At 36.6% G+C, this 14,325-nt stretch overlaps 1 protein-coding gene across 5 annotated transcripts in view; it reads right to left on the bottom strand.

Annotated features, from left to right (window-relative positions):
• qki2 (QKI, KH domain containing, RNA binding 2) overlaps positions 1-13,925 on the bottom strand; it is a 31,557-nt gene extending 17,632 nt beyond the window's left edge. For 3 of the 5 annotated variants that reach the window (XR_006252253.1, XM_043254431.1, XM_043254433.1), the window contains exons 1-2: positions 13,170-13,913; positions 3,220-3,362 (exon numbers count right to left, since the gene is read on the bottom strand). Coding sequence is in view for 4 of the 5 variants with exons in the window: in XM_043254431.1 (XP_043110366.1) it covers positions 3,220-3,362; positions 13,170-13,311 (285 nt within the window). In the remaining variant the exon portion in view is untranslated. Of the gene's footprint in view, positions 1-3,219; positions 3,363-13,169 lie in introns of all 5 variants that reach the window. The other 2 variants (XM_043254432.1, XM_043254434.1) reach the window with 1 other exon arrangement.
• Between the last annotated feature and the right edge of the window lie 400 nt (positions 13,926-14,325).

Below are 14,325 nucleotides of genomic sequence, written 5' to 3'. Positions count from 1 at the left end.
TCAGGCCTCTCACAGCTGCTGGGGGTCGTTGGCCCTCTGTGCTGTATATTTAGAGATGAGCTCATCACACTACTGTGTATGTGCACTGTCTGTACGTCTGTCTGTGTCCTTGTGTTATCGTAGTTTATACTGTTAGTAGGCAATGTTTGTGCAACCGCTGACATTTTGTCAGCTTTTGTCAGTCTAGATGCTTCTGGCTAGCTTCCAGTCATTCTGATTGGTAATCTGTGTAACATTTGAGATCACTGCTGGTTTACGTAACCGCACAAACTGAAGTGACTAATAGTATATAATTTCCAAACCAAATTCCCACTGATTACCAGGTGATGCTGATTAAGGCTGCAAAGTGTGTAATTTTTGGTGAATCACGAAATAGAATCTGATCTGATCAGCAAGCAGATCATACAGTACATCTAATTTAAAAAAATAATGGGATGTTTCTTAAAAGGTAGAAAATCTTAAAGGTAGAAAAGAAAGCTGAATTTGTAGCATAATTGCACTTATCTTCTAGACTTATTATTAACAATGTTGAAAACGGTTGTGCTGCTTAATATTTTGTATAAAACATGAAATAATTTTTTTTCAGGATTATTTAATGAATAGAAAGTTTAAATTGAGAACAATTTATCTAATTGCAATTTATTTGCAAGATCATGATTTTCCTGACACAGTTGAAAAATTCAATGCATCCTTGCTAAATAAAAGCATTCATTTCTTTAAAAAAAACAAACAAACTACCATCATTTACCCTCAAGCCATCCAAGATGTATATGACCCTAATTCAATTTTTTTTAGAAAATTCATATACATCTGAGACAATGTAAAATAAGTAAATGATGAGGGAATTTTAACTTTTGGGTAGACTATTACTTCTATAAAAAGAGTCACAGAATGCTAACAAAATGACGTAAACCCTGTCTTTTTTTCTTTCGCTTTTTAACAAGTTCAAGAACTTCATCTAAAGTGTGTGGCTTTCAATGAACAACAATGAAGCACTAGAAAAACCTCATTAACAGTCGACAGCGAGAGTGAAAAGAGTGGGAAGAGGATGACAGACTGAAGCTGCGGCCTCAGAATCACTCTGAACGGTCTTTACATAGAGACAGTGAGAGCATGCAGAATGGAAAACTAATCATCATAGCCCAACCCTCCCAACTCCTCATCAAACTCCACATTTGTTTTCGCAGACTATGAAAGCAGGGATAATGCTCGAGATCATACTCTCCGAAAGGCGGACAGAAAGGCCGGTGACCTGCATGTCTCTCACCCACACTTGGCACTGATTGTGGGATGGTGGTAACCCTGACAGGATTATCGAAATTCTAGTTCTGTTACAGGGGAGCAAAGTCACAAACAAGCCTGGTGACTGATGGCTGTAAATAAGATAAGGATTTGCTGTGCCCCCAACTGATCTATCAAAACGACCATCACAAAGGGCAACAAGGAGGGTATCTTTACGCTATTAGTATCTTCCAATTTGCATTACTTTCAAATGTAAACATCAGTTTTTCTGAGATTTGCACACTGAATCTGGACAATTTATTTCAAATCTAATTAATTAAAGGTAACTTTAGCTGCCAAAACAGAAGTAAGTAAATATTAGTTACTCATTGTCTTGAATGCATTGTCAGTAAAATGTTGTATTATATCTACATCGCAATATATGCTACTAATATTTTATAGTAAGAAAATTTTGTAGTTTGATATCATTAGTCATGTAGCCAACTAATAAAATGTATCATTTTGATGGTAGAAAATGTTACCAGGGCAATTAAAGATCTGAATAGGCTAGAAAAAACTCTTATTGTCAGACTGAATAATCACAATAATTGAGCAATATTTTACATGAACAAGACCTACTGGTGCTGGCGGTGTGCTGTTCCAAAAGACTTTGTTGCTTTATGAAGTTTGTGACCTCAATAAGTCACTCAACAATGGAAAATTCTGAGTAGGTTGTCAAAATGTATCACATTTTAATGCACTAGACACCAGATACCAGATCAGAAGTTCCTGTGTGTTGTCATCTATCAGGCTAATCCATTCAAAAGCTTTTCTTCTTTCAAAATGCGTGTACTTGATGCAAGAAGAGCATAAGAATGAGATGTATTGCATTTTAGAGCTTCCGATTTCTTCTACATACCTTTCAAACAAGTTAATTTCGCACATTTGCACAAGTGCTATCAGTAGTGAGGTTGGGATTCATCCTTATATAGAAGACAATGCACAGAGGTTAATTATAACTAAACGAGAGATAATAGAGAAGCCCCTGTTACGCGTCTCTCATTCAAACTCGATTAACCCTGACCCTGCTATCACTCTTATCAGCTCTTTAAGACAGCAGAAACGTGAGAGTTGTCAGCCAGAAACACTCCTCCATCTACTTAGCAGCAGTGCTAAATACGGTCAAGATAAACGGGACATTGAAAAAGTATGTCCGAATGCTTTGCTCAGTTGACAAACAAACATTTCAGTTTGGGCTCCTCTTACAATTCATTCTCAAGTCCGATGACTGTTTCTGCATAAATTACGTTTATGAGAATAGTATGAAAGCTGCCCTTGTATACAGGATTCAGTCACGATGCATTCAAATAAGAAGCGCAGGCTGAGAGTCAAACAATGCATAGACTCGCTGTATTAAGCAATATTTATCATGCTAATTATAGTCTTTTGATTATTGCTGTCCTGGCAGAGACGAGTTAATGGGATCAGTCTGCTGCAGGATTCTCATGCTCCCCTGAGTCTACATCTAAGGTAAGACAATCAGAGTGCAAAACAACTAAATATTAGTCCCTGAGGATCCGTGTCAAATGCATTTTCATGGAGAAATTTCCAATTTTCTGTCATCTGAGTAATCTACAAAAAACATGTGTTAACTAATACATGTCGCTCTCTTTTTAAATGCACTATTCAAGATGCATTATGAGCCCTCATAAACATTGACTATTTTAGGATACTAATGTAAAACAGCTTTACTGACCTTAATGTTGTGTGCATACATGACTGAACTTGTTCTTATCAATAAATCACCTGCTTTACCCACAGAAACACACCCGCACTGACAGAGATTCAACAGTAAACTACTATCCAACAGTCTAAGTTGAAGAAAAACATTAATGGGAACTGGGAATTTGGGAACACTTAATACTCTTAGTTACTGGCCAACAAAGGATGAAACTTATTAAAATGAGTATTTTGGAAAAGCGTTCAGGTAGTACTTACATCTGGGTATTCTTTGACAGGCACATAGAGTTTCTCTTGGAGTTGTGCAATGGGCCCCACAGCATCCGGGAGCTCGGAAGTCCTTTTATCTGTGCTGCCGTTCAGAGTGTCATTGTACATGTCCTTCCGTACCCTTCCAATTTCTGTCAAACAGACACATTAAAAACTCAATTATATAAAAGGAACCTCGAATTAAAACTTGGATACACTTTATTATCTAAAGATGAACATTTTGCCACCATTTGCTCATCCTCATGTAAATCCAAAACTTAATATCTTACTTTCATCTGTAGGATATTTAGTAAAATGTCTCTGCGATTTTAGATCATGCAATAGAAGTTAATATATACAAAATATGCATGAGGTTCAGTAAATGATGACAGATTTTTTTACGTTTGGGTGAACTATCCATTTAAGGTTTAACATCTAAAAAAAGACTAAGATCATTTTTCACTTTCTTTGAAAAAATGTATAATCTACACAAACAATGCAGCTTTACACACAAAAGTTGTTTCCTTTATCTTCAAAAACAAAGAAAAGATGTACTTTCTGTTATAAGTGACTCGCTGAAGTTTTGATGAGTTCATGCAGCTATTTAATTCAAAAACAACTCCTAAAGGGCATGAGAGCCCAGCCAGCCATGGAGCAACTAGCGCACCATGATGTGCATTCACAAAGAGTGAATCAGACACCAGGCTTTTGAATGCTCGTCGGTCCAAACAGAGGAATTCCAAAGAGACCAGCTTAAAAGACTGAAGCAATAATTATTATTTAACAAAAGCTCTTTGGAGGATATTGGGAAGAAGCAGCAGTATATTAGAATGGATTTACACTGATGTACAATATGGTTCAAAATGACAACATCAAAGCATGGCCCAGGCCTGCAGATTAAAATGACCTAAATATAACCCTGAGCTGAGCTAGCCGTAGCCTGCTGGGCTCCCATAGGATCCTCCCAGAGCAACCTCAACGAGATCTCATAAGCAATAACTCAACAGTACTCAGCGGGCTGTGGTCCACAGACAACACCACTCGGTCCTGAAGAACAACGAGGATTGTTTTCATTGTCTTTCATATGTCTTACATTATGAACGCAATCATGTAAGCACATTTACGCTCTATAACATGCAACACATGCTCTTGGCACGAGCGCATCTAACCATGTGTTCTATTCCTAAAACAGAGTTTTCTGATTTACAAAGTTTTAAATGAATCCCAACTGGTTACATTAGGGCTGGTTTCATCTGCCCATATGCTATCATTCAGAATAGAGCTGATAAAATAAACCCTCGAGTGAAATCGGCCATACGAAGTCTCACAATGAAGCACAAATCCAAACATCAGCTCAAACTGCTCAAAGCCGATTAATTTACACATTCTGGCACTTACACATGAAATTGGTATAATTGGTCACTTTACATTGAGTGTTGAAAGGAGATTAAACAGTCAGTCAGAAGTTTATACTGGGTTTTGTGTGACTCTATGGCTTAACATTCCAACAGTCTCAAAACTTTGGGCTAAGCATTACTTATCCCATGAGTCACAAGGGCTGGGCGATTTATACAATATTCACAATGATTCTGACGGCAATATTAAATGAGCAAATCACAATTTTTATGTTTTTTTTTATTTATCTGTTAAAGTTTAGAAGATATAAAAATATAAATTCTGCCAACATTTACTCACCCTCATAAAACAACTGTTCATCTTCAGAAAATGTTTTAAATCTTACCAAACGTGGTAAACACCATGCCTGCTTGATGAAAAAAAGAACAAAGCTCACTTGTTCTCATAAGGGTGAATAAATAATGAGAGAACTACAATTTTTTGGGTGAATCACTCAGAAGCATAAATTCAGAAGCAAAAATGACTTTATATAAGGATGAGTTCAATTCATTTCTTGGAATAAATTCAACAATTTGACTGTTTATGGCGATACACAAAGATGTTCAAAGAAGTCTTGGCATGCTATTTTAATAAATTATTACTTTTGTTGAAAATTGTCCTTGTGCTCATTTAGTAAAGATCTATTTGAAAACACTTAACATTTTGAATATGCTTAAATACAATCTATTTGTACGAAATGGTGATTCTGCAGTAAAAACGATTACAGAACATATACATAAACACTCAAAATGAAAAACTAAACAATAAAAGAAATACTACGGTCGCCTGAGGAACAGCTGAGTTCACATACGACATATAATTTTCCACCCCCAGTTTAGCTGTTATTAGCACAACCTTCAAGTGCACTAAAAACAAACATTACAGGAGACTGGTCAACACTTCAAAACTACTACATAGACAGACAGTGAGATAGTCCTTCCTACTGCTGCTGTAGATCATCATTTACACGTGTGTGACAGAGAGAGAGAGGGAGAGCGAGAGAGAGAGAGAGAGCACAAGACGACTCTGATTACAGTTTGTGTTTGTTTACTGTCATCTGAGTCGAGCTGTCCAATACTACAGTATGATACAGTTGGTCTGGTATGGCAGCAGGCAAGCAATGGCTACATCACCGAGACATAAATATCACCTTCATAATGCTATCTGTGCTCCCGCACTTTAAACACACAGCGCTACAGATAACCTATTCAGTTGCTGTTATTTACTAATGACACACTGTCATGCGTCTGGCGTAAATTACTTCTTCTGACACCTTTAGTATTTTTCACACTTTTAGTGTCAGCCACGGGAAGTTTGTACCTAAATCAACTTTTCAAACGGGCAAATCTGGATGCAGTTTTTAGACTTTTTGAAACGGTTTAAAAGAAAGAACTGGAAATCAGAGATATGTGCTGGCAGGAAAACAAGCGTGATTTAATGTGAGATGTCAGACACATTCCTTGGTCGTTTAGCGAACAAAAGTGTTGTTGCCTGCGAGAGCTGGCGGTCTCCAGACCATGCTGGACACTGCATAAAGACAAAGCAGTTACTCAACCAAACACTGCTTCACAGTATGTGCCATTACATAAGGCTTCAAAAGATGTGCGCACACTCACATATACATACACACAAATACATATACAGACAGAATTGGAGACAATGATTAAAACTATACATTAAGAACTAAACATCTATGAAATATTTTTTTTATATCAGTACTTCCCATTTCTGAATGAAAGAATGTGTCCAGTTTCTAAAATAAATAAACAGCAACACTTTTCAACACTGACAATATAAAGAAATGTTTCTTAAGCACCAAAGCAGCATATTAGAATAACTTCTGAAGGATCACATGACCCAGAAAATTGAATTAAGTCTTCACACAAATCGAAAAAGAAATAAATTACATTTTAATTATTCTATTAATGCATATGTAAATTAATATATTACATATATATACATCAAGTTTAATATCTTTTTTTTAATGCATTTACTCATGCCTACATCTAGTTAATTTACATAGTTCTCTTTTCCTGCAGTTACATGTTGCCACTGATTAGTCTTAAATAAAATCATTTTATTTAATTATTAATATTTTAAGTACCACCCCACAGTAAAGTGTACGTCACGCAATGGAGAGTTTTAAGACTTTGGAACAGAAACAGATTATTACAGTCTCCCGTACAGAGACAGTGAAGTTGACCATCTGTGGCAGTGTGGGGGAGATGAGAGACGCTGAGATGAACAGAGGAAACGTGATAAAAAAAGGTAAAAAATAAAAAATAAGAGATAGAAAAGGTTGCAAGAGGGATGAAAGAGTAGACCGCAAACAGTGAAACCATCTGGATACTCGTCGACTGCCAGGAAACTGTCCCGACTCCTCCTTCGTTTTCACACACAGAGAGCAGACACCACAGTTACTGCAATTGTCAGGCTGTTAGTGACAGTGTAAAAACAAATGTGTACACACAAGAACAATATTTCCCTTTGCTCTGACAATATATCTTCAAAATGAATGCCTTTGAAACCAAACACCTGTGGTGAAAGCGAATCAAATTCAACTGCAACTTATGACATCCCCATTTTAAACACAAAAAATTCCTTGTTAACTCAACCAAAGGTCTAAATTTATTCGATTTTGCTAATAATTATTGTGAAGAAAGATTAATATGTAAAGTGGGGAAATATTAATTGTCACGAAGCTTGCAGGCCTATAATTAAAAAAGTATTAAAGATATCTTAATGCCCATTTAGACACTGGGTCTTAACAGACATCCCTTTTGGCCCTATATGGTTCAGTTCCAGAGATACTGGCATTTTAATATGGCGTAAATAAATAAATTGTATACATTTTCACTGGTCAGACCGAATGTGGGTCACTTTGCAAAAATATAATTTTTATAGCTATAATAAGCTATGTATTGCACTTCCTTCTGTCAAAACAACTGCATTGAACATACCAGTCTGAGTGCTATAAATATTCTTTTTGCTAAGTTTGTGTGCCTATAACTCACAGAAGTCATGAGAAACTTATCTTTTGTAATCTTTATTTTCAAGGTCATTATTTTCTGTATCATTCAGTCCCAGAGATACGGCAACTTCACTGAGTTCCCATATTCAGACTGTTGTATAATACCCATTTTCAAGGGTTTCCATTAAACGCTACTCAACAAAGTTGCATATATTTAAACAAAACAAAAATATAATAAACGTTGTATTTGTCCTGTCGCCTGTCATCAATTAAATGTATCCTTGCTGAGTAAAAGTCTTCTTTACTGACCCAAAATTATTGAACCATAGCATATGTGTCTCAAAAATAACTGCGCTATATTCCAGTTATTTTGAAACCATATGATTGCATGATAAACAGACCCAAAGTTAAGCATTTTGCCTTTTTGTTATAACTACTAAAACCCAGTTTGATGTCAATAATGTTTGGTCATATGATGTGCCGCAAGAACCAATAATGTCTGATTATGTTATTGATATTCAACCTGACATGACATCCTAAAAGGCATTATATTTCAAAAGCTACAGTGGAGGGCAGTAAAGAATACTAAAAAAAGCAGGATTTGAAACTACACTGGGCGAATAAATGACAGATTTTTCCTTTAACTATTCCTTTAAGGTCATCCTGACCCTCCTGGCAATCAGAAAATTAGAATGAGCAGCTTGTGCTTATCGCTCCGATTGTGAACTCTACAACAACATCATCACGATGTGATTGTGACGGTCAGCACTAACGTGTTGTGGTGATTGGATGATTGCTGATTGCGTTTAGGCTGAGAGAGATTGTCCGTTGGTGTCAAGAAGACTACAGCCGGCAAACTGGCAGTTTAGGGTGAGATAAGTATTGAGTATTTACAGATGCAAGCAAAGCTGTCTGGAAAGAGCAGGAGACTGATGAGATCACAGACACGCTCAATAATCAACATTTATCTTATCAAAGAAAACGGCCAAAGGGAGACAAAGAAAAAATCGACACACAGAGACAACTGAAGAGCACCTTCACAAACACACAAGACACAAGGACTGACACAGAGGCACGAGATGTGACCTGAAAATAACATTATAACTGTCGCTTCATAGCCCCAGGCACATCTTTCTGCCACTGCCAAACAAAGCAGACTCATTCAGAAAGGCAACTAGGAAAAACTGAGTGAGAGGAATCAGATCGAAACATTAAAACAAACTCTCATTGTTTGAGATTCAAAGCCTGATGTGTTGTATCCCTTTGTGGACCAGTATTTATTTAGCTTTACTCAGGGAGCAAAATCAATTGAGGCCAATTATGTTATTCCACAGAAAAAAAAATCTGTTCTTTGTAATAAAAAAGGACTTCCCTTTCGAAGGATATCACAAAGCATTCCTAATCTTTAACCAACTGTCTAAGTGACCACGTTCCAATAAATTCCTAATGGATGAAATCATGTCCTGCCCTACATTATTTCTCACTAATAATAGTTGTCATATTGTACAAGTGAATGGGTGAAACTCTGTAATGACAATTGAAATGGATGATAGAAATACAACAGAATATAAACTACCATTCTAATGTCAGGTCAAATTTTATAGTAGTCATTACTCCAACATTACTCCAATCTCAAAAATCATTTAATATGCTGAAGTGCTGCTCAAGAACATTCATAATCAATGTTAAAAATGATCCTTTGATGAATGCTTTTTTTTTTTAATTGCATTTATCTGAAACAGATTCTTTGTCACTTTTGATGGCACTAATGAAATGTAAAATAGTGTAAAATATGAATTTAATAATAAAACCAAAAAAGTATTTGATGCCAAATATCATCATAACTACTAGCTTTTCATGGAGTTAAACGGTGAGTTCAGCCTGTTTTATTCACCTGTTCCCTACGGAGAAGCGTTTCAGAAGAATTCTATTAGTGCATGTAATATTTTTGCAACATTTGTCCTGACTGAACATTGCAGAAATTGGAGTGAATCGGTCTAGTCGGCAGGCCCTCGACCCGTGCCCTGGTCCCAGGGGCCTTTCTGCATCTCGCTCTGTCTGTGTCACAGGATCTGGCTAAGGAGGTAATAGCTTAATTCAGTCAAAATTAAAGACTGTTGATGTCACATGTATTCCGAGATGAAAAGGTCATATACCTACACTTACTCAAAGTCACTCGCAAACTTCAGGATAGCACATTAACTAGTATGTTAAATAATAGATAAATGGACACAACTATATGTGTAAGATGACAAAATGTTTCCTGGAAGACACATTTATACCTCAAACTATCTCAGATCTCTGTCTGTGGAACATTCAGCACCCCTAACAGTCATGAAGTGCTGACAGATTCGTGAAGAACCATGTGATCATTGTGTGTGCCCTTGTCACTGTCATATGATGCATATAGGTCAGAGTGGCATTCTTTCATTGCTCATGTGCCAGTCTATGTTTGAAAGGGGTGACAACATGCTTTACTCTTTAACCAAGAAGACCATAATGCGAGGACAATCAGAGGTCGAGACACCACTGAGAATTCTAACTTTCTTCACATTTGCCTGGAGCAACTTTCACCACTTTAGGAAATACATGACGCTGTGGAGACATTACCAAATTACGGATTTAAGTATACTATAGCAGACTTCAAAAGGCTACATACACAAGCATAAACATAGATAACCCCTAAGATCACAATGTTTCCATAACATGCAAACGTTAAGCCAAGTTGTATGCAAAGACAATCAATTTTTTCATTAAGAGGAACCCTGTAATTTATTTTATAAATGTAGTGCATTTAATACAAATGTTTTAAAAATAATAATAATAATAAAATATTTAAATTATGGGAACCACTGTTAATTGTATACATATTTAGTTTCAATGTTTATTTCATTTCTATAAAATACAATTAAAACGATATCCTTAAATTTATGGTAAGCACTCAAGTTTATTTAATAAATTTTGCTCCTATTTAATTCCAATCAGGGGGTTTAAACTTTTAATTTACAAATATTAGAGGAAATAAGAAAAAAACTGAATGAAGAAGAGGAAAAAAAAAGTACAATATTTGATATTCTCTGTTTGATGATATCGTGAATGGTTAAGAACCTTCTTTTTTGGCCTTATTTTGCACCCTATTTATTAAAAGTGCCTCCAACAGTAACATTTGCACAATGCTGTTAATACAAGCCCAATATTATTTATCCAGCGCAATAATAAAATGCAACAGAACAGTTTCAGTAAAAAGAACAAAAAAAAGCACATTTTGCAACAATTTCACTGGTAGGTCCCCCTGGGGCTCTGTAGTCCCGTTTTATATCTAAATCAGATAAGGAAAAGCCAGTGTTTTCAAAGAGAGGTTCAACATTGCTTCTGGATCCTCTCCCAGATATTTTTCTTCCATGATGGCTTAATTACTCAAATAATTCAATAAGCAGCATACCAGCAGAATATCTTTTCCTTAGAGGGAACACAAAAGAAGTGTGAAAAAAAGAGCAGCACTCAGAAAACACATGCTGGAGATTTACAAAACCTGGAAATAATAACACAGGACAGTATCAAATATTAAGTCTAATGCCTTGCATTAATTTAAAACACTACAAATACAATACACACAAGAAGCAAGTCCTATAAAGAGTACATTTTTTTTTTAAACCTATATAAACAACTTCAACTGTAAGCAGGCTAACCTCTAGGTAAAAATATTCTGAAAAAAAAAACACATTAGAAACTGCAGACACAAACAGTGAGTTCTCTGGCATCATAAAACACACTGGGTGTGAAAAGAAAATGTAGCCTACAAGTGCTCAAGCAAAATACCAAGCTTATTATATAGTAACCTCTTTACAATAACCTGACAGAACTGGGATCCTCATACAAGGAAAATATATGAGACAATAAAGCTACACAAAAGGCAGTGGGTGATTTTGAACCCCTCTGTGATAGTGAGAAGAATCTAGTTCAAAGTAATTCTGCCTATTTTTCAGCTAATCAACATTTGAAGATTCGATACGGTTTCAATATGCTAGAGAACAGGCGAGGCTAAATTAGCTCTAAACAGAGGAACTGAAAAACCCAGGCTTGGTGAGGTTATTTATGACACATATTTCAATATGCCACAAGCTATTGGTGAGTTATGATGAATCTAGAGAGATTCAGTGTACTAAAGAACCAGACAGACTGAATTCACCCTTAAATGAATGGCAAAACACTGTGGAAATAAATCTAAAAGATCACCCTTCTCTCCATAAAAGTATTGCAGTGATAACCTTTATATTATTACACTGAATTATCAGCAATAAACTGAGAATGAAATAAGCCACGGCCAAGGGCTGTATGATTAGAATGTGAAGGAGAAAGAGAGAAGTGATTCTTTTATCAGGTCTTCAGCTTCCTCTGCATTCTCAGAGGAAAACTGCTGGTTACATGCATTCTGCAGCATTTAAATGTGCTAAAAGTGCATCAGCCTTGAGTAAACTCTAGCTTTAAGTGCAAAGCTTGCTTTACAATACCAACCAGAGGATGCGTTTCCCAAAAACAACTATGGCCACAAGTTTCATCGCTAGCTGAAAAAAGTTTTTGGGAAAAGCATTCCTAGTCTGGAGAGCCTGGGCAGATGACTTGCCACTCTAGTATTGTTATAAATATCCCTATCACTAAATGCAGAAAACCAATAAGCAGGCTAGTTTCGGTTACAGTCAGTAGTTCCTCTAATATGAGTTATCGTCCAACAGCTCCCATTCTGATTTTTAGGGTTGAAGTCTTTTATGATGCCTGGTAAACATCAAAACTTGTCATTTTGCCACATAAGATTCTAGACTGTTTTAAGACCCTAGACTTAGAGAATCTGAAATATTAAGTGATGGGCCTAAGCAAAATGCGTTCTTTAATCATGAACAAACAATTGTCATTTACTTCCATGTACTGATTCATATCTTCAATTCCTTTTCACTGCTTTGCTGGCTGTATACTGAGCAAACAGCAGGCCAATAGAATCTGAGCACAGTTTTAAAGAAGTATTTCATTGGTTGGACTGAAGGAACACACCCTCTTTACAGAATGAGTGAGGTAATCTCTTTCACAACAAACAGAGAAAGCGGATGAATAAATTATGAATATGTCCAAACGACTTTTTGTCTCTATAATATAGTGTATTAAAGTCACTTTCAGATTAAATGTTTTCCTTTTTTCCCCTTCTACAGTAAAACACACGTGATACTTAAACACACACATCTGCATTAACAAACTATTAACGCTATGGATTTGTTTTTAGTCCTAAAAGACTCGATGTTTATATTAAGTGAAAGATTCAAAGACGACTCACTCACTTATATACTCCATAACGTTAAACGACTCCCACTTGTCGCCACCAACTGGCGTAACAATGGAGCGTGCAAGGAAAGTTATTCTTTACTGGGATGAAAAAAACCCAAAAGAGCTTGTTTACAACAAGCAAGAAACTGAAAATTAAAAACACCGACATATTTAGGATAAATCTGAAGGCATCCACAGCTGTTACGAACTCATACCAAGTGCACTTTAATATATATATATATATATATATATATATATATATATATATACGAACTCTCACCTTCATCTAACAGTCGCTCGAGATGGTTGAAGATACCACAGAAGTTTGGCAGGCTGCTCATCAGTTTCTTGTCGTTCATGAGCTGCATCAGATAATCAGGAGTCGGCTTGGGCTTCTCCTTCGTTTCCATTTCCCCAACCATATTTAAAAAAAAATTAACCCTCCAAAAAAACTTAAAAAGACGTTAAAATTCGGGAAAACACGACAGTCCCCTAAAAAAAGGAAACGGAGGGGTTTGATACGTTTTCCCCGTTTTGTTCCAAAACTCCTGCCCCGATGTCGCTACTTTTTAAACGCAATGTCGAAACTTTGTATCGCACCCAATCATCGGTTCTTAAAAAAAACCGACGGATGACGAGATTAACAAAAGGAATCAGCGCGAAAGTTCTTATTTGTTCGTAGAGCGTTTGCCGTCAAATAACTCCAAAACCTCCCGCATGCCCGCTGAGATTTGCGCGTCTGTCCTCTTCTACAGAGAATGTTTTATCGCCGCCGAACGTTTCTTTATCCGAGCTGTTCAAAACAAGCTTCTCCCCAGAACTTTCCACGGACCGTCGACGTCGTTCAGAGCGCTTGAATAACGGTTTCGAAGCAGGGCGATGTTCACTTGTACGCTCTGTCTCTCGCGCAGTGGAAACTCCTTTAGTTGCGCCTGATGTTTCTGCGTTCAGAGCCGTTCTCTCCCAAAGCTGTCTGTCACATGATCGTGATCAACCCTAAACTGCTCAACATTGCCATCGTGCGAAGTCGCCGATGGGAGGAGAAACCTGCACAGTTTGCCTTTCTCCCTCTCTAGCGCAAATGCAGACCCTCTCGCGCGAACTTATACGCATATCGTTCAATGCTATTTAGCGCGGACTCTGCATGAATAAAAAAAAATGTGCAAACATTCGATTAAAAACTTTAGTTGCTGAGATGCAGACAACTTGTGTGACCTTACTAGGATAAATTGACATTTTCAGACTTCTGTAAAACAAATATGCACACTCAATAACCTTGAAGTGATGATATGAGGAAAAAAGAAAGTATTTTTCTGCATTCCAATGCATTACTAAATATTTAAACATGGACTGTCTTACAGATAAGATTATCTTTTAGAGAAAGCATAGTGGACATTTCAGTTATGTAATGTAAAGTTCGACTGGGCCGGTGTCTA

Source organism: Puntigrus tetrazona, chromosome 12 (genome assembly GCF_018831695.1).
Source record: "Puntigrus tetrazona isolate hp1 chromosome 12, ASM1883169v1, whole genome shotgun sequence".
Lineage (NCBI taxonomy): Eukaryota > Metazoa > Chordata > Actinopteri > Cypriniformes > Cyprinidae > Puntigrus > Puntigrus tetrazona.
Note: the sequence above shows the minus strand (reverse complement) of the source record. Positions and strands in the feature narration are given on the sequence as shown.